At 34.7% G+C, this 21,104-nt stretch overlaps 1 protein-coding gene across 1 annotated transcript; it reads right to left on the minus strand.

The window, feature by feature from the left end:
- Positions 1-2,874: 2,874 nt before the first annotated feature.
- Positions 2,875-5,462, minus strand: LOC139861187 (CBS domain-containing protein CBSX5-like). Its single transcript, XM_071849490.1, has 2 exons — positions 5,122-5,462; positions 2,875-3,733 (listed from the first exon to the last, which is right to left on the minus strand). The coding sequence occupies exons 1-2, from the start codon at positions 5,460-5,462 to the stop codon at positions 2,875-2,877; spliced, it is 1,200 nt and encodes a 399-aa protein (XP_071705591.1).
- Positions 5,463-21,104: the final 15,642 nt, after the last annotated feature.

A 21,104-nucleotide genomic window follows, 5' to 3' on the forward strand; every position in this document is an offset into this window, starting at 1 on the left:
TTATTTATGAGAATGAGAGAGATTTATTTATCAACGATATTTTATTTTTATACGGAGTAATTAGGAGGTTATTGGGCCTCGTATATTGCAACAGGCCAAAGATTGTGGGCTTCCTTGTGACGGGCTTTTTCAAAACTTTTGGGCTATCGGCCAAAATGACGATTTTTTAGACGAACAATAACAATTCGTACTCAAAATAGGAAAATTGTCAAATTGCCCTTGCAAGTTGTATGGTGCCTTGCGAGCCTTGTGACTTGCGACTGGATGACAATGTGAACTCCGGGTTGCAAGGTGCTCTTGCGACCTTGTGACTTGGAGCGGTCGGGGCGAACGAAAATTTTCAGATCACTATAACTTTTGATCCGTAGCTCGTAGTTAGGCACCGTTCTTTTTGAAAGTGTGTATTTTTTTGAGGACCTATTTGTTTTCATCAACTTTCCAATTTTTATTCAAAAACCGACTGCATATTCCGAGTTGTAATTTATGCATAAATGTCTGATTTTTGAGTTTTATAATGCATTTCGAATTGATTGAGGGGATTCATTTAGTTTTAGTCAATAATGGTGGAGAATTAAACCAATCACTTTTTTAGAAGATTTTATAGCAACTTATGAGCGGTCAAAGTGCGTTTAGAAGTCAAAATCAACGAAAAAGCGGCAAAATTGAAGGTTTTTGAGACCGAATTTCGTAGCTACGGATGCTAAGTTATGAGTATACGACCTTTCAAAGTTTAAGAACCTTACCGCATTTCGCAATGTCACTTTGCGATCTTGCGAATGCATGATCTAGGCCCACTCGCAAGATCGCAAGCCAAAAAACACAAGTATCACCCAATCGCAAGGCTTGCAAGCACCTTGCAATTTGACCACAATCGTTCACAATCTGAGTTTACTCGATGATAACCGGGCATTGCCCAAATCGCTAGGCTCGCAAGGTGCCTTGCGATGTGTGAAGGAAATTTTGACATTTTTTTTTTTTTTTTTACTTTGAGGGTATATTGTTATAGTTCATTAAAAATGAGTGATTTGGTCAATAGCCCTTAATCATATATGTTTCACGGTGTCGTACCTACATTATTCCAAAGGGAAATTGGTCAAAATACTCATATTCCTAAATTGTTTGACAATACGCCTTTAAAATTTAGATATTACAATAATGCTCCCTAACCATGCATCACGCACCACGCATGATGCGTGTCCGTTGGTGCTTAATGCGCGAACACCGAACACTAAGGCAAACAAGTACTTGGTAAGGAATACATGCACTAACCAACCGGTAATACACATGGTGCGTGTTGGTCGTTTCATAAGGCACCCATTTCAGTTTTAAATCTCACATGCACCAAACACCTTCAAAATACACACCAAAAGGCGATTTTTCACTAGTCGTTCGGTTCATCATTGTTTTTTGCAAGTCGCAGGGGTCGCAAGTCACAAGAATCGCAAGTGTCGCAAGGATCGCAAGTTGCACGAACGCAAACAACTTGCGACTTGCGTCTCGGTTGGGATCAATCGCATGGCGAGTTAGTTCAATAACCGTGGATAAGATTTTCGGATAAAATTTTCTAAATTTATGTCGGATAACATTTCAACATTATGAATAAAATGGTCATAGTACATTTATTATAATCATAAAAAAATTTCAGCTTTTTAATTCACTTTTCAAAAAACTTTGGGAAATGGATATGCCCACACCATTTAATCCTTATCAAAAGGGAATCCAAAATGGTGGTTGTTTTCTAAAACAGCTGACACCTCCTTAAATTGTCGAGAGTACTATATGTTTGAAGAGCTATCTCTTGAATGTCTTACATCAGACGACAATTCTGCATATCCAGACCGTGTCTGCCACTTCTTTCAGACTTTTGAATATGATCGTCATTCAAAGTCAACTAAATTCAAGCTAGATGGTCTATGCTATGATTGGGATATAAACACGTTCATTAGGACATTAACATTGAGCTTCCACATGAGAGATGACAATTTTACTTTTCTAGTTATGAACATACGTATTGTAGTGTAACCTTTCGTGCATTGACCTTAGCATGAATGAAGTAATGCAAAACAGTTGTTCAAACACAACTTGTAGAGATTTGCATTGCAGCTATAGATGTCATGTTTTGTAATCTTAAAATAACGTGAAAGATGTGTATATAGAGTTATTTATAGTAACATAACGAATCGTGGACATGAGAGTGAATTTGATAGTGTTCTTAATATAATTGTTACCATCATGATATTCTGGTTCATAAATAGTATTATATTTGTCGTCGTCTACCCACCATTGCTAGTAGGATGAAGGATGCAATGGAAATCATCATGAACCCACCTACCTTTCGGAATGTTTCTTACCAAATTATTCCGTTTTTAACTACCTTAACAATAACGGTTTGTATTTACCTCGTAGGGAATTGATATATTAAATGGACGTCTGTTATGTACGCCTGTTTCAAAATAATGGAATAAAAGTATTTTCTTATCTCTCACAACAAGTCGCAAGACGACAACAATGTGGCCAACGACTTGCGAATGGTCATGACCCATACGCATTGCGTTGGAAACTTTTACAATATTTTCTTTAACAAATTGTCATAATCCTTTATGTTTTTGTTCAAATTATTTAATAACCTAAACTTTATTGTATATGCCTGTCATTTATATTCCACAACAAAGAACTAATACTCTACTTTGTAACCAATGAATCTCTGTAGTGTAGTTTACTAATGATCTACCTTTTCAAATTCTTAGTTGATAAGCTTTCATAAATTGTATCAGACAATCATAATTCAATGTGCCAATCCTTGTAACAAAAAGAATATAACAAAAAATGTATATGACAATATAATTATAATCACAACTTATACCAAAACTTTTGTTATTGAATCTTTGTATTCTCTTCCTCACTTTTACTCCACGAACCAACAACGCTCCGAAATTGCCTCAAAATCTCCGTAAAAGTAATAATTCCAACCAAACCATAATCTTCTTTAACAACCCAAGCATAACTAACACGATGAGCAATCATTTGCACCATAACCGCCATCAATGTGTTCCAAGGGTTGCAAACAATCGCCTCTGACCGCCTTCCTGGATAACTCCGCCCCATACCACCATTCTTCCCCACCCCAAACTCATCATCTGAACTTGAAGACGAAGAACAAGAAGATAAAGACTTATTATCATCGTCCATTAACTCCAACATGGCAGTCAAGTTTCTTTCTTTCAACCTCATTTTGACTAATTTGACCAAATCCTCATGTGGGCCACTGTAGTCGAGGTAGGCCATGAGCTCACCCGCAGATAGAGTGATGATGGCGGCTGTGATGGTTTCATCGCAACAAGAAAGGGCGAAAGGGGAAATTTCACCTATCAACGTGTTGTCTTTGTTAACAACCGCTATAGAAGTTTGTTTTAAATGGGATTGAGTGATCAAGGGTAATACAGAATATGCAAGGTCGTCGTAGTAGGCAATTAGTATATTAGTATTGATTATGTTGAGTGATTCGATTGTGAATGTGGGTATTGGGGAGAACACATTAACTGAATTTAGAATGAATCGAATTATATCTTCTCGAGTAAGCCAACAGAATTGTTTACCATTGTGAAGTGTAGTATTAGTAATTAGAGTAGATGGGTTGACAAGTTTTTTTCGTTGATTTGATCTTGTAGTCGTTTGTACGGGTATGACCAAATTCTGAGCCCCTTCGAGTATGCAATCTATTGCTTCTAACAAACTGGTGAAACGAAACAAAACATAACGAAAAATCAATGGATCGTTTGATAATAGTAAAGAAACAATATGTTATGTATTAGTTAACTCCATGAATGCCAACTAAGAAATCAGTAGATCATTTTTCAGATATAGATCTCACAACATCATATATGGCATTTCATAGTCAATTTGGCAAAATAATTCATAAGCAAGAGGTTTAACCGAAAACTAGAAAAGAAAAATCACAAGTGAATACTCATGCTTATTAAGTATGATAAGGTTTAGGTTCATATGAGAACATATATGAAAAATACGTAGTACTACTTGATTACGGAGTATCATTTAAAAATACGTAAGAACATTGAATTGTAGCTCAACTGGTAAACTGGTGGTGACCTGCCTCTCTTATCAAGAGGTCTGGAGTTCGACTCCGCTTTGCACTCAATGTTATCTCTGACCTGAAGTATCCACCCAGGTCGCCTTTCGCTTAGATCAGGGGCAGCGGGGAGGGGAGTTTTACCGGCCATGCCCTTGGATTGGTGAAAACCAGGGCAGTAGTTGGGGGCGGGTTATGCAACTACGGGAGATGAACGCGTGAGTGGTTTAGTCCCCCTGGGTGATCCCAAACTGATGTCCAAAAAAAACGTAAGAACATGTGTGACCCAGTGTTGTAGTTGCGTCCGTTGCGAAGTTTTGATGACTAGTCGGTCTCGACCCCGCCCCGTCGTCTAATAAGTCGGTCAACGTTCAAAAGTCGGGACAAATGCGAAATAGGTCGGGTCAACGCCGGTCAAAAGTAAAAAATCCAGTTAAAATCAGTCAAAAGTCGGTCAAATCGATCAAAATTGGCGTTATGTTTGTTTTATTTATTTTTATTATATTATTGATAATTTCGCTTATAGGTATAAACTGGTCAACGAAGATTTTTTGACTTTAAAATATGTGTATATGTATATAAAAGTCAACGTTCGTCTCAACCCCGTCTCGACGTTTTAAGGTCCGCTCGTCTTGACCCGTTTTGGCGTAATTTTCAACCTTGGTGTGACCTCAAACATCATATTAAAATTACGGAGTATATGTTACGGAGTATATATTAAGTACGGAGTAACAGAATATAAATATCCGTAAGAATCTAATCCTAGATTATAATACTCCGTATAATAGTAGTAGACAATATAGAAAATATACACAGTCTATATTGAAGCAATTTTCTAAAGAATAAGTGATAAAAAAAAAAAAAAAAAATCAAAAATAGCCAGCTAATATCATTTTCATATACCGATGAAATCAAACATCAAAACACATTATAAAATTACCAAACATCAATCAAATCAAATTATAAATAAATACACTACACAAAAATACAATCAACAAATTGAAATTTAAATAAAAGGAATTAACGTAACTAACCTCGAATTCGATTCCAGATGCTTAATTTGCCCTAACTGTTTCGGAAGGATATCCAAAACACTCGTCGTTTCAAGAGCTTCAAAAGGACGAGTAATATTCTCTTGTTTAGAAATAAAACCAATTACATCAACCATACATATCTTGCCAACAGACCGACACGTAACGACGTCGTTTTCATTACAATCGGAATGATTACAGCTCCATATACTTACATTAATATCACCGGATTTTTTCAATGCAGAAACGGCGTCAGCGACGGTTGCGGTGACCGGTAACGACGTTAACGGTGGCTTTCCAACGCATAAATCTGAAACTTCTGTCTCCAAGAAACTACGTGCCATAAACAATATTATTTCGAAAAAAAATGAATTCAGAGGAAGAAATACAATTATTCAATTAAATATATTTGTTTTGATTTTAAATAATACGAAGCAATTAATAAAGGAAAATAAAAGAGAGGTCTAGAAGCGATTTGGAGATACGGTTAAATGAGAGGCAAAGTTGCGGTTTTTAATTTTATTTGACCGTTTAAATTTATATTTCCAAAACGATTTGGGGTACTTATACATGGAGGGAGAATAGAATATTGCAAATATGATGCTTCGAGTTTGATATCAGTCACTTATGATTCTTAATCTTTACAATGTAAAGATTATGTCAAATTGTAAAAACTTGTTTTTATAATACTTCAAATCTTGTTAAGATATTTATAGAAAAATAATTTTGTAAGTATTAATTGATAACTACTCATTTATAATAGAGTTCAGATTAAAAAGTTTTAAGTTTAAAATGACATTAGTCACCAATTTTAATTTAATTTTAAGTAACTTTATATTTATGTTTTGATTATGATTATCGATTTTTTGCATGTTTATATTACCCTTTTTAATGAAATAATAGTTATAGACACATAAATCTTACGGTCTAAATCATGCTGATATCAGTGTATTACATTTGATCATTATGGTCTTGCATAGCCAATTAACATATAGAATGTCATACTCAAGAAGTTATATCTTTATATTTTCTTCTATGTTTCTTCGTTCTAATTTTAACTTATTAAAGAATTTGATTTGTGTATATGAATTTTTCTATGATATGTATAGATTGTCTATAATAAGAGAACTAATGGTTACAGATATATATATATATATATATATATATATATATATATATATATATATATATATATATATATATATATATATATATATATATATATATATATATATATATATATATATATATATATGATCCAGCAAGAACTTTTTAGTGTAAGAACTCTAGGAATTCTAAAAACACTTCAAATACATTGAAATTCGAGCAAAAAAGGTGCACGGGCGAGAAAAAAAGAAATTCGAGCAAAAAATCAAAAACATGGACGAACAAAAAATTCATAGTCGAGCAAAAAAAAAAATTGTTCGAATTTCAAAATGTAGAACACATTTTTGTTCGAATATCAGTAATTTTGTTCGACTACCCGTATGTTCTACATTTTTTTGTTCGACTATCAAAAATGTAGAACACAAATTTGTTCGCCCGCCTTTTTTTTGTTCGAATATCACGGTTTTTGTTCGAATTGCTCATTTTTTGTTCGCCCTTGTCCCATTTTTTTTTTCTTCTCGAATTGCTCTTTTTTTGTTCACCCGTGTCCCATTTTTGCTCGAATTTCTCTTTTTTTTGCTCGAATTTCCTTTTTTTTGCTCGAATTTTTCTTTTTTGCTCGAATTTCAGTGTATTTTTGAGTTCTCGGGGTTCTCACACAAAAAAAGTTCTCATTTAATCCCTCTACTATGTGTGTGTGTGTGTATATATATATATATATATATATATATATATATATATATATATATATATATATATATATATATATATATATATATATATAGTCAAATAACAACATAAAGGGGCGAACATGCCAAGTCATAAAAGTAGATGGGCAATCTCGTATGCTAACCAACTGTCTACACGAACATAGTCAAACAGCACACCAATTTGACGAGTCATTTGGTTGGTAGATACGGGTCTGGTCGGGTGCTTGACACATTTATATTTATATTTATATTTATATTTATATTTATATTTATATTTATATTTTTTTATCTAATAGACAAAAATGGTGAATAGTAATTAAGGGCATTTTCGTTATTTCATTTTTTTTTAAATTCTAATTAAATTTCACTACAAGACTCCCACACTTTTTTCGAATATTTAAATCGACCCCCCAAACAGGTGGTAAAGTGTCAAATAACCATTTTCATAAAAAAATCTTAAATAAACTTCACCCAAATATTTAACGGGTCATATCTTCTCGCTCGCAACGAGTTAAATTTTTCCGATACCATCGTTAAACTCGAAATAATTTTAGGAACACAATGTCACTAACTATACGCAAAACGGACGTTTTTTTAAAAAAAGCTAAAAAATTGGGGTACTTTTCATACACGTTGATTTTGCGTTAAATTTTTAAAAGTCGATAATTACATAGCTAAACGCGGAGATGGACATATATTGTTAATTTAAAATAACATTTAAATCTTTCACGGGTTATACCTTTTAGTTCGACTCGAGTTGCGCTTCACCGACATCATTCTTTAGCCACTAAATAATTTTACAAACTAAACGCAATAAAATACATTGAGAACCGAACCCCCGGCACGAAGCGAGGGTTAAACAACTAGTTTTACTTATTAAATTTCAACAATTCTCCTAACAAACCTTATTTGCTAAATTTCGTATAAGGGATTATCGCTAAAAAGCTCATTTTTTTAAACTTATTTGCGTGAGAGACCAAAAAAAATAAAAATTGTCAATTTGCCATCGCAAGGAGCAAGATGTCTCTTGCTCCCTTGCGCCTTGCGTCCTTGCGACCTTAGTTTCACTTGAGAGCAAGGAGCAAGGTGCATCTTGCTCCCTTGCTCCTAGGTGGAAGCAAGGACGCAAGCTGCATCTTGCTCCTTGCTCCTAGGTGGAAGTAAAGACGCAAGGTGCCTCTTGCTCCCTTGCTTCCCCCTGAGAGTAAGGAGCAAGGAGCAAAACACTTTGCTACTAGGTGGAAGCAAGGGAGCAAGATGCACCTTGTGTCCTTGCTTTCACCTGAAAGCAAGGGAGCAAGAGGCACCTTGCGTTTTGCTTTCAGGTGGAACCAAGGTCGCAAGGACGCAGGGCGCAAGGGATCAAGATGCACCTTGCTCCTTGCAAGGGCAAATTGGCAATTTTTTTTTTGGGCTCTCAAGCAAAAAAGTTCGAAAAATGGACTTTTTGGTGATAAACCCTTTCGTAGAAGTGTGTTTGAATTGAACATATTCAAATATAAAAAATACACAAGAAATGAATAAAGTCGACTATAATACTGATTACGGAGTATTACATTTGATCAAGCATATATTCATATTTATCGTTTAAATTAATATTGCGTAATACGGAGTAACTAATAAGCAAAGTGGAGATTCTTGACACTGCAAATCTTAACAGACACTTATTATTTGTTAATTAAAATACTGGATTTTACATGAAGCATCAGAAGGTATATTATTTCGCGTTATTTATCTTTCTGGGAGGGGATCCGCATTTGGTGCATAAACTCCCCGCATTTTGTGCTTAAACGCCTAAACCTATTAATTATGAGGTAAACAAATGCACTTTGTATATATAATAACATTGTAAAATATGATCTAATATTTAAAGCATGTTTATGATTTACAAATGAAAATTTTGGTAACGAATTACTACTCAATTTCTGTTAGGAAGAGGGGATCGCCTGGACGTTGGGAGATACAAATTTGAGAGAAAAACAACTCTATTACTCACAAGAATATATTTACAGAGTATGACAAAACTCTTAAAAAAAAAAAAAACTCTCAAACTCACACACACTATCTAGGTTGTGATTACACTTCTCTGAGTGATTTGGATGATTTACAACTAAGGTTTGCACCTCTATTTATAGTAAAAATTCTATGGCGGTGGAATGGTGTGAACGGAGAAGGTTGGCGGCCGTCATCGTTATCAACTTTGCTACTTCCATATGAGTTGTCAAGGTTGCCTACTTTGAATATCTAGAAGGCGAGCTTCTAGATTGTAGGCTGAAAATCTTCAATTCTCCCCCTCCAGCCGAATCCACAAACATTCCAGTTATGTCTCTGCATAACTCCAACTTCTCTCGAGTCACCACCTTTGTTAACATATCCGCAGGATTCTCCTTTGTATGGATCTTCACTAGTCTCAACAGTTGTCGATCAATTACCTCGCGTATCCAATGATAGCAAATATCAATATGTTTTGTACGGGAATGGTACATGGAGTTCTTGCTCAAATCTAGAGCACTCTGACTGTCACAATGTACCTTGTACTCCTTTTGCTTGATTCCAAATTCTTGGAGATAACGCTTTAACCACAACATTTCTTTTCCAGCTTCTGCGGCAGCAATATACTCTGTTTCAGTTGTGGATAATGCAACACACTTTTGTAGTCTTGACTGCCATGAAACAGCTCCTCCTGCAAAAGTGTAAATGAATCCTGAAGTAGATTTCCTACTATCAGGATCTCCGGCCATATCCGCATCTGTATAGCCTTCCAAGATTGGATCAGCTCCCCCGTAACAAAGACATAGATTCGTTGTACCCTTAAGATATCTGAGAATCCATTTTACCGCATTCCAATGCTCTTTCCCAGGGTTCGAGAGAAAACGACTCACCGTTCCCACTGCATGAGCAATATCGGGCCTTGTACACACCATTGCATACATCAAACTTCCAACTGCTGAAGCATATGGTACTGAAGACATCTCCCCGATCTCTTCCTTGGATGAGGGACAAGAACTCTTGCTTAACTTGAAATGGTTGGCTAATGGAATGCTAACAGGTTTGGCATTGTTCATATTGAAACGTGAAAGCACTCGTTCAATATACTTCTCCTGAGATAGCCATAACCTTTTATTCTTCCTGTCTCGGGTTATCTGCATTCCCAAAATCTGTTGAGCCTGTCCTAAGTCTTTCATGTCAAAAGACTTCGAGAGTTCATTCTTCAGCTGGTTGATCTTCGTTGCGTCTTTCCCTACGATCAAAATATCGTCTACATATAGTAGAAGAGCAACGAAATTTCCTTCAGAAAACTTCTGAATGTAGACACATTCATCTGCTGCAGTTTTCTTGTACCCTTGACTCACCATGCACGAGTCAAACTTCTTGTACCACTGCCTAGGTGCCTGCTTCAAACCGTACAAACTTTTCTTCAACTTGCATACGAGGTTATCTCCTGAAACCTCAAAACCTTCTGGATGCTCCATGTAAATTTCTTCATGTAAATCTCCATGAAGAAAAGCTGTCTTTACATCCATCTGTTCAAGCTCCAAGTTCATACTTGTGATCAATCCAAGTATGACTCTAATTGAAGTCATCTTGACTACTGGTGAAAATATCTCGTCAAAATCAATCCCTTTCTTCTGTTGGAATCCTTTGACTACAAGCCGTGCTTTGTATTTCACCACTTTTCCACTACCATCCTTTTTCAGCTTGAACACCCATTTGTTTTTCAGTGCCTTCTTCCCGCGTGGAAGTTCTACAATATCATAAGTTTGATTTTTCTGCAGAGAATCCATCTCATCTTGCATTGCGAGCAACCATTTTTCTTTGTCCTTATGAGATACTGCTTCATGAAAACTCTTTGGTTCTCCATCTTCAGTAAGTAGAAGGTACTCGGATTCTGGATATCTACTCGATGGAATCCGGCTTCGTTCAGATCTACGAACTTCTGAAATATTTTGAGGAGATCCACCATCATCTTGACCTTGTGATGGTGCTGGAACGTCTGACAGATGGGGTTGTGGCTCCCCCTGCTCATCACCGTTATTTTCCTCATTATCTTCTACTTCTGGCATTTCTTCATGCACTGAAAATTCATTTCTCATGAATGATTCCTTTGTTGCCTCTGGCACCTGAGCAGCAACATTTGACTTCTGAGATATTGTGGGCTTTTCAATATCTTCTATTGTCTGGCTTTCATGGAACACCACGTCCCTACTTCTGATCACCTTTTTCTCCTTTGGATCCCATAATCTGTATCCAAATTCTTCATCTCCATAGCCTATGAATATGCATGGAGTGGTCCTTGCATCCAGCTTCTGCCTGAGCTCCTTGGATACATGTGCGTACGCCAAACATCCAAATACTCTTAAGTGAGAGTATGATGGATCCTTTCCAGACCAAAGTTTCTCAGGAGCTTCAAAATTCAGTGGTACTGATGGAGATCGGTTGATCAAGTAATATGCGGCTCTGACTGCTTCTCCCCAGAATGGCTTTGGCAGCTTAGCCATACTGAGCATGCTCCGAACACGTTCCATGATTGTTCGGTTTATTCTTTCTGCTATACCATTGTGTTGAGGGGTACGTGGGACCGTCTTCTCGTGTCGGATGCCATATGATCTGTAATAGGCATCGAACTGCCTGGAAGAGTATTCACCGCCGTTGTCGGATCGAAGACACTTTAACTTCTTTCCTGTCTCACGTTCTACCATGACATGGAACTGTTTGAAGTAATCGAACACCTGGTCCTTCGTCCGTAAGAAATATACCCACACCTTTCGAGAAGTATCATCGATAAACGTCAGAAAGTATCGATTGCCGCCAATTGATTCAACCTCTAAGGGACCGCAAACATCAGAGTGTACCAGACTGAGTAACTCTGATCTTCTCGTTGAAGAGGAATTAAACGAGACTCTATGCTGCTTACCAAATAAACAATGATTGCAAGGATCTAGCGCAGCATCCTTATCTACATTGATAAGCTTCTTCTTTATTAGGGTAGACAACCCTTTCTCACTCATGTGACCGAGTCTCTGGTGCCATAAATTTGGTGAAGCCTCCTTTTGTGACGCCCCGTACCAAATCATCATGTACGGACCATCAACAACAGGATCATTACAAGGTTAAGTACTATATGCGTTTTCAAAAAGAGTTTGCATTCATAATTAAAAGTGATGTCAAACCAACATCGAAAGTTTTACAATCCAAAAGTATGCTTCACTAAGTAGAAGCAATAAATAAGTGTATGTGACCACAAAGGTCGTTACAAGTCATAATTCAAAAGTACAAATGTTTGAATGCAAAGTAAAGTAGTTCATGCGTTGACAACTCTAAGCAGCGGGTGTCTACAGCACAAACTAGTACACGACGGAAGCTAACCTCAAGCACCTGAGAAAAACATGCTTAAAAACGTCAATACAAAGGTTGGTGAGCTATAGTTTAAGTATAACAGTATGTAAGGTAGGCCACGAGATTTCAGTGCTACAAAGAGCGTTTCAAAACAGTATGATAAAGTATATGTTAACCGTGGGCACTTGGTAACTAACTTAACATTTATACCCCCTGAAAGTACACTTGGCAAGTGCGTATGTCTACGAAGTATTAAACACTCATTAAATGCTAGCGCTACTAGCCCGAGTGGGGATGTCAAACCCTATGGATCCATATCTAAGATTCGCGTTCACGGTTCAAAAACCAATGATTAAACGTTACCGAGCTAAAGGGAATGTTTATGCCGTTGTATAACCCACACATATATAAGTTTAAGTACTCGTGCCTAGTATGTAAAACATAAAATCCGCATGTATTCTCAGTTCCCAAAATAAGTTTAAAGTAAAAAGGGAATGCTATAACTCACAATGATAATGTAGTCGTAAAGTCGGTTCGGAAAAGGTGTGCAAGTAATCGGTCCGAAGTCCTCAACCTAAGTCAAATAGTACTAAGTCAGTAAATCATCTTAATAGGTTTAAAAGTATGTAATTAAGGTCTTAAGGGTCATCATTATTCATCATTAAACAAAACGCGTAAAGTAGGTTTCGTTTATGAAAGTAGTTTAAAACAAAGTCTGACTTCAGTCAGTCACCACGGCCTCTACCCTTACTGAATTAAGGTGAGACTAGTGGTCATGGCTCCGTCTATGAGTCCCTTAAGTGTGGTAAAAATTCTAGAAGCAAACTCGTCTTCGTTTGACCGTGGCGACGGTCTAAGTGCGAGTAGGTCAGAAATTTCTGCACAACGTTAAAGGACATAGTGACGATCGGAGGGCCATAAATCCTAAACCGTAACTCGGATTAAGACGAGTCCTATATGAAAAGTTATCTACTCAAAAAGTTCTATCTAAAAATCAAGGTTAGAACAGTCTACTGGTCTGTTACAGAAACATCAGATCAGTAGCTTTTGGACAGAAACAGTAAGTTTAAAAGGGTTCCGGTGGTCTTGGTGCTTGATGTTCATCATGGTTCTCATCCTTGATGCATATTGAAATGTCCCGTTCTTATTGATTAAAAACGTTCCATATTAATTGATTTCGTTGCGAGGTTTTGACCTCTATATGAGACGTTTTTCAAAGACTGCATTCATTTTTAAAACAAACCATAACCTTTATTTCATAAATAAAGGTTTAAAAAGCTTTACGTAGATTATCAAATAATGATAATCTAAAATATCCTGTTTACACACGACCATTACATAATGGTTTACAATACAAATATGTTACATCGAAATCAGTTTCTTGAATGCAGTTTTTACACAGTATCATACAAACATGGACTCCAAATCTTGTCCTTATTTTAGTATGCAACAGCGGAAGCTCTTAATATTCACCTGAGAATAAACATGCTTTAAACGTCAACAAAAATGTTGGTGAGTTATAGGTTTAACCTCTATATATCAAATCGTAACAATAGACCACAAGATTTCATGTTTCAATACACATCCCATACATGGAGATAAAAATCATTCATATGGTGAACACCTGGTAACCGACATTAACAAGATGCATATATAAGAATATCCCCATCATTCCGGGACACCCTTCGGATATGATATAAATTTCGAAGTACTAAAGCATCCGGTACTTTGGATGGGGTTTGTTAGGCCCAATAGATCTATCTTTAGGATTCGCGTCAATTAGGGTGTCTGTTCCCTAATTCTTAGATTACCAGACTTAATAAAAAGGGGCATATTCGATTTCGATAATTCAACCATAGAATGTAGTTTCACGTTCTTGTGTCTATTTTGTAAATCATTTATAAAACCTGCATGTATTCTCATCCCAAAAATATTAGATTTTAAAAGTGGGACTATAACTCACTTTCACAGATTTTTACTTCGTCGGGAAGTAAGACTTGGCCACTGGTTGATTCACGAACCTATAACAATATATACATATATATCAAAGTATGTTCAAAATATATTTACAATACTTTTAATATATTTTGATGTTTTAAGTTTATTAAGTCAGCTGTCCTCGTTAGTAACCTACAACTAGTTGTCCACAGTTAGATGTACAGAAATAAATTGATAAATATTATCTTGAATCAATCCACGACCCAGTGTATACGTATCTCAGTATTGATCACAACTCAAACTATATATATTTTGGAATCAACCTCAACCCTGTATAGCTAACTCCAACATTCACATATAGAGTGTCTATGGTTGTTCCGAAATATATATAGATGTGTCGACATGATAGGTCGAAACATTGTATACGTGTCTATGGTATCTCAAGATTACATAATATACAATACAAGTTGATTAAGTTATGGTTGGAATAGATTTGTTACCAATTTTCACGTAGCTAAAATGAGAAAAATTATCCAATCTTGTTTTACCCATAACTTCTTCATTTTAAATCCGTTTTGAGTGAATCAAATTGCTATGGTTTCATATTGAACTCTATTTTATGAATCTAAACAGAAAAAGTATAGGTTTATAGTCAGAAAAATAAGTTACAAGTCGTTTTTGTAAAGGTAGTCATTTCAGTCGAAAGAACGACGTCTAGGTGACCATTTTAGAAAACATACTTCCACTTTGAGTTTAACCATAATTTTTGGATATAGTTTCATGTTCATAATAAAAATCATTTTCTCAGAATAACAACTTTTAAATGAAAGTTTATCATAGTTTTTAATTAACTAACCCAAAACAGCCCGCGGTGTTACTACGACGGCGTAAATCCGGTTTTACGGTGTTTTTCGTGTTTCCAGGTTTTAAATCATTAAGTTAGAATATCATATAGATATAGAACATGTGTTTAGTTGATTTTAAAAGTCAAGTTAGAAGGATTAACTTTTGTTTGCGAACAAGTTTAGAATTAACTAAACTATGTTCTAGTGATTACAAGTTTAAACCTTCGAATAAGATAGCTTTATATGTATGAATCGAATGATGTTATGAACATCATTACTACCTTAAGTTCCTTGGATAAACCTACTGGAAAAGAGAAAAATGGATCTAGCTTCAACGGATCCTTGGATGGCTCGAAGTTCTTGAAGCAGAATCATGACACGAAAACAAGTTCAAGTATGATCATCACTTGAAATAAGATTGTTATAGTTATAGAAATTGAACCAAAGTTTGAATATGATTATTACCTTGTATTAGAATAATAACCTACTGTAAGAAACAAAGATTTCTTGAGGTTGGATGATCACCTTACAAGATTGGAAGTGAGCTAGCAAACTTGAAAGTATTCTTGATTTTATGTAACTAGAACTTGTAGAATATATGAAGAACACTTAGAACTTGAAGATAGAACTTGAGAGAGATCAATTAGATGAAGAAAATTGAAGAATGAAAGTGTTTGTAGGTGTTTTTGGTCGTTGGTGTATGGATTATATATAAAGGATATGTGATTTTGTTTTCATGTAAATAAGTCATGAATGATTACTCATATTTTTGTAATTTTATGAGATATTTCATGCTAGTTGCCAAATGATGGTTCCCATATGTGTTAGGTGACTCACATGGGCTGCTAAGAGCTGATCATTGGAGTGTATATACCAATAGTACATACATCTAAAAGCTGTGTATTGTACGAGTACGAATACGGGTGCATACGAGTAGAATTGTTGATGAAACTGAACGAGGATGTAATTGTAAGCATTTTTGTTAAGTAGAAGTATTTTGATAAGTGTATTGAAGTCTTTCAAAAGTGTATAAATACATATTAAAACACTACATGTATATACATTTTAACTGAGTCGTTAAGTCATCGTTAGTCGTTACATGTAAGTGTTGTTTTGAAACCTTTAGGTTAACGATCTTGTTAAATGTTGTTAACCCAATGTTTATAATATCAAATGAGATTTTAAATTATTATATTATCATGATATTATCATGTATGAATATCTCTTAATATGATATATATACATTAAATGTCTTTACAACGATAATCGTTACATATATGTCTCGTTTAAAAATCATTAAGTTAGTAGTCTTGTTTTTACATATGTAGTTCATTGTTAATATACTTAATGATATGTTTACTTATCATAGTATTATGTTAACTATATATATATCCATATATATGTCATCATATAGTTTTTACAAGTTTTAACGTTCGTGAATCACCGGTCAACTTGGGTGGTCAATTGTCTATATGAAACATATTTCAATTAATCAAGTCTTAACAAGTTTGATTGCTTAACATGTTGGAAACATTTAATCATGTAAATATCAATCTCAATTAATATATATAAACATGGAAAAGTTCGGGTCACTACAGTACCTACCCGTTAAATAAATTTCGTCCCGAAATTTTAAGCTGTTGAAGGTGTTGACGAATCTTCTGGAAATAGATGCGGGTATTTCTTCTTCATCTGATCTTCACGCTCCCAGGTGAACTCGGGTCCTCTACGAGCATTCCATCGAACCTTAACAATTGGTATCTTGTTTTGCTTAAGTTTTTTAACCTCACGATCCATTATTTCGACGGGTTCTTCGATGAATTGAAGTTTTTCGTTGATTTGGATTTCATCTAACGGAATAGTGAGATCTTCTTTAGCAAAACATTTCTTCAAATTCGAGACGTGGAAAGTGTTATGTACAGCCGCAAGTTGTTGAGGTAACTCAAGTCGGTAAGCTACTGGTCCGACACTGTAGTGACCCGAACTTTTCCATGTTTATATATATTAATTGAGATTGATGTTTATATGATTAAATGTTTCCAACATGTTAAGCAATCAAACTTGTTAAGACTTGATTAATTGAAATAGGTTTCATATAGACAATTGACCACCCAAGTTGACCGGTGATTCACGAACGTTAAAACTTGTAAAAACTATATGATGACATATATATGGTTATATATATAGTTAACATGATATTATGATAAGTAAACATATCATTAAGTATATTAACAATGAACTACATATGTAAAAACAAGACTACTAACTTAATGATTTTGAAACGAGACATATATGTAACGATTATCGTTGTAACGACATTTAATGTATATATATCATATTAAGAGATATTCGTACATCATAATATCTTGATAATATAATAATTTAAAATCTCTTTTGATATTATAAACATTGGGTTAACAACATTTAAGAAGATCGTTAACCTAAAGGTTTCAAAACAACACTTACATGTAACGACTAACGATGACTTAACGACTCAGTTAAAATGTATATACATGTAGTGTTTTAATATGTATTTATACACTTTTGAAAGACTTCAATACACTTATCAAAATACTTCTACTTAACAAAAATGCTTACAATTACATTCTCGTTCAGTTTCATCAACAATTCTACTCGTATGCACCCGTATTCGTACTCGTACAATACACAGCTTTTAGATGTATGTACTATTGGTATATACACTCCAATGATCAGCTCTTAGCAGCCCATGTGAGTCACCTAACACATGTGGGAACCATCATTTGGCAACTAGCATGAAATATCTCATAAGATTACAAAAATATGAGTAATCATTCATGACTTATTTACATGAAAACAAAATTACATATCCTTTATATCTAATCCATACACCAACGACCAAAAACACCTACAAACACTTTCATTCTTCAATTTTCTTCATCTAATTGAACTCTCTCAAGTTCTATCTTCAAGTTCTAAGTGTTCTTCATAAATTCCAAAAGTTCTAGTTTCATAAAATCAAGAATACTTTCAAGTTTGCTAGCTCACTTCCAATCTTGTAAGGTGATCATCCAACCTCAAGAAATCTTTGTTTCTTACAGTAGGTTATCATTCTAATACAAGGTAATAATCATATTCAAACTTTGGTTCAATTTCTATAACTATAACAATCTTATTTCAAGTGATGATCTTACTTGAACTTGTTTTCGTGTCATGATTTTGCTTCAAGAACTTTGAGCCATCCAAGGATCCATTGAAGCTAGATCCATTTTTCTATTTTCCAGTAGGTTCATCCAAGGAACTTAAGGTAGTAATGATGTTCATAACATCATTTGATTCATACATATAAAGCTATCTTATTCGAAGGTTTAAACTTGTAATCACTAGAACATAGTTTAGTTAATTCTAAACTTGTTCGCAAACAAAAGTTAATCCTTCTAACTTGACTTTTAAAATCAACTAAACACATGTTCAATATCTATATGATATGCTAACTTAATGATTTAAAACCTGGAAACACGAAAAACACCGTAAAACCGGATTTACGCCGTCGTAGTAACACCGCGGGCTGTTTTGGGTTAGTTAATTAAAAACTATGATAAACTTTGATTTAAAAGTTGTTATTCTGAGAAAATGATTTTTATTATGAACATGAAACTATATCCAAAAATTATGGTTAAACTCAAAGTGGAAGTATGTTTTCTAAAATGGTCATCTAGACGTCGTTCTTTCGACTGAAATGACTACCTTTACAAAAACGACTTGTAACTTATTTTTCCGACTAGAAACCTATACTTTTTTTGTTTAGATTCATAAAATAGAGTTCAATATGAAACCATAGCAATTTGATTCACTCAAAACGGATTTAAAATGAAGAAGTTATGGGTAAAACAAGATTGGATAATTTTTCTCATTTTAGCTACGTGAAAATTGGTAACAAATCTATTCCAACCATAACTTAATCAACTTGTATTATATATTATGTAATCTTGAGATACCATAGACACGTATACAATGTTTCGACCTATCATGTCGACACATCTATATATATTTCGGAACAACCATAGACACTCTATATGTGAATGTTGGAGTTAGCTATACAGGGTTGAGGTTGATTCCAAAATATATATAGTTTGAGTTGTGATCAATACTGAGATACGTATACACTGGGTCATGGATTGATTCAAGATAATATTTATCGATTTATTTCTGTACATCTAACTATGGACAACTAGTTGTAGGTTACTAACGAGGACAGCTGACTTAATAAACTTAAAACATCAAAATATATTAAAAGTGTTGTAAATATATTTTGAACATACTTTGATATATATGTATATGTATATATTGTTATAGGTTCGTGAATCAACCAGTGGCCAAGTCTTACTTCCCGACGAAGTAAAAATCTGTGAAAGTGAGTTATAGTCCCACTTTTAAAATCTAATATTTTTGGGATGAGAATACATGCAGGTTTTATAAATGATTTACAAAATAGACACAAGTACGTGAAACTACATTCTATGGTTGAATTATCGAAATCGAATATGCCCCTTTTTATTAAGTCTGGTAATCTAAGAATTAGGGAACAGACACCCTAATTGACGCGAATCCTAAAGATAGATCTATTGGGCCTAACAAACCCCATCCAAAGTACCGGATGCTTTAGTACTTCGAAATTTATATCATATCCGAAGGGTGTCCCGGAATGATGGGGATATTCTTATATATGCATCTTGTTATTGTCGGTTACCAGGTGTTCACCATATGAATGATTTTTATCTCTATGTATGGGATGTGTATTGAAATATGAAATCTTGTGGTCTATTGTTACGATTTGATATATATAGGTTAAACCTATAACTCACCAACATTTTTGTTGACGTTTTAAGCATGTTTATTCTCAGGTGATTATTAAGAGCTTCCGCTGTCGCATACTTAAATAAGGACAAGATTTGGAGTCCATGCTTGTATGATATTGTGTAAAAACTGCATTCAAGAAACTTATTTTGTTGTAACATATTTGTATTGTAAACCATTATGTAATGGTCGTGTGTAAACAGGATATTTTAGATTATCATTATTTGATAATCTACGTAAAGCTTTTTAAACCTTTATTGATGAAATAAAGGTTATGGTTTGTTTAAAAATGAATGCAGTCTTTGAAAAACGTCTCATATAGAGGTCAAAACCTCGCAACGAAATCAATTAATATGGAACGTTTTTAATCAATAAGAACGGGACATTTCAGTTGGTATCCGAGCGTTGGTCTTAGAGAACCAGAAAATTTGCATTAGTGTGTCTTATCGAGTTTGTTAGGATGCATTAGTGAGTCTGGACTTCGACCGTGTTTTCTTTAAAAATGATTACTTAACATTTTTGTTGGAAACTATATATTTTTAACATATGAATATTATGTGATATATTAATCTCTTAACGTGTTTGATATTATATGATAGATGTCTACCTCTAGAACAAGTCCCATTGACTCACCTAATAATAATGAAGAGTCAAATGTAAATTGGAATGATTTGTGGACTGATTCACAAGTTCCCGAAGAGGAACCGGAAGAAGAGTCGGAACCGGAAGAAGAATCGGAACCGGAAGAAGAATCGGAACCGGATGAAGAAATAGAACCGGTGGGGGAAATAATAAAACGGTTAAGTAAAAGAAAATCCTCAACCAACCGACCAAAGTTAATTATGGTCAATGGTGTTTCCGCCAAGGAAGCAAAATATTGGGAGGATTACCAATTCTCCGATGAATCGGATTCCGACGAGAATTCCGATGATGTTATAGAAATTACCCCAACTGAATTTAAAAAGGCAAAAGAAAATAATAAGGGAAAGGGCATAAAAATAGAGAAATCTAATTCCAACCCCGATGAACTTTATATGTATCGTCAACCCCCGAAGTCCTTAAGTTGTAACAATGACCCGGGAACCTCTAAACCACCAGGTTTTTCTAAACCAATGTGGACAACGACGGCTCGTATTAGGGGAACATCATATATCCCTAGAAACTTGGCAAAACGAACCAAAACCGAAGAAGAAGAAACGAGCGAGTCGGAATA

This window comes from Rutidosis leptorrhynchoides, chromosome 8 (assembly GCF_046630445.1).
Source record: "Rutidosis leptorrhynchoides isolate AG116_Rl617_1_P2 chromosome 8, CSIRO_AGI_Rlap_v1, whole genome shotgun sequence".
NCBI lineage: Eukaryota > Viridiplantae > Streptophyta > Magnoliopsida > Asterales > Asteraceae > Rutidosis > Rutidosis leptorrhynchoides.

Bases quoted from the DNA above. Each gene is read 5' to 3' on its own strand.
- LOC139861187 (XM_071849490.1), bottom strand. From the start codon at position 5,462: ATGGCACGTAGTTTCTTGGAGACAGAAGTTTCAGATTTATGCGTTGGA. The intron at 3,734-5,121 runs GTTAGTTACGTT...TCGTTTCACCAG, and splicing joins CATCTGGAATCGAATTCGAG to TTTGTTAGAAGCAATAGATT.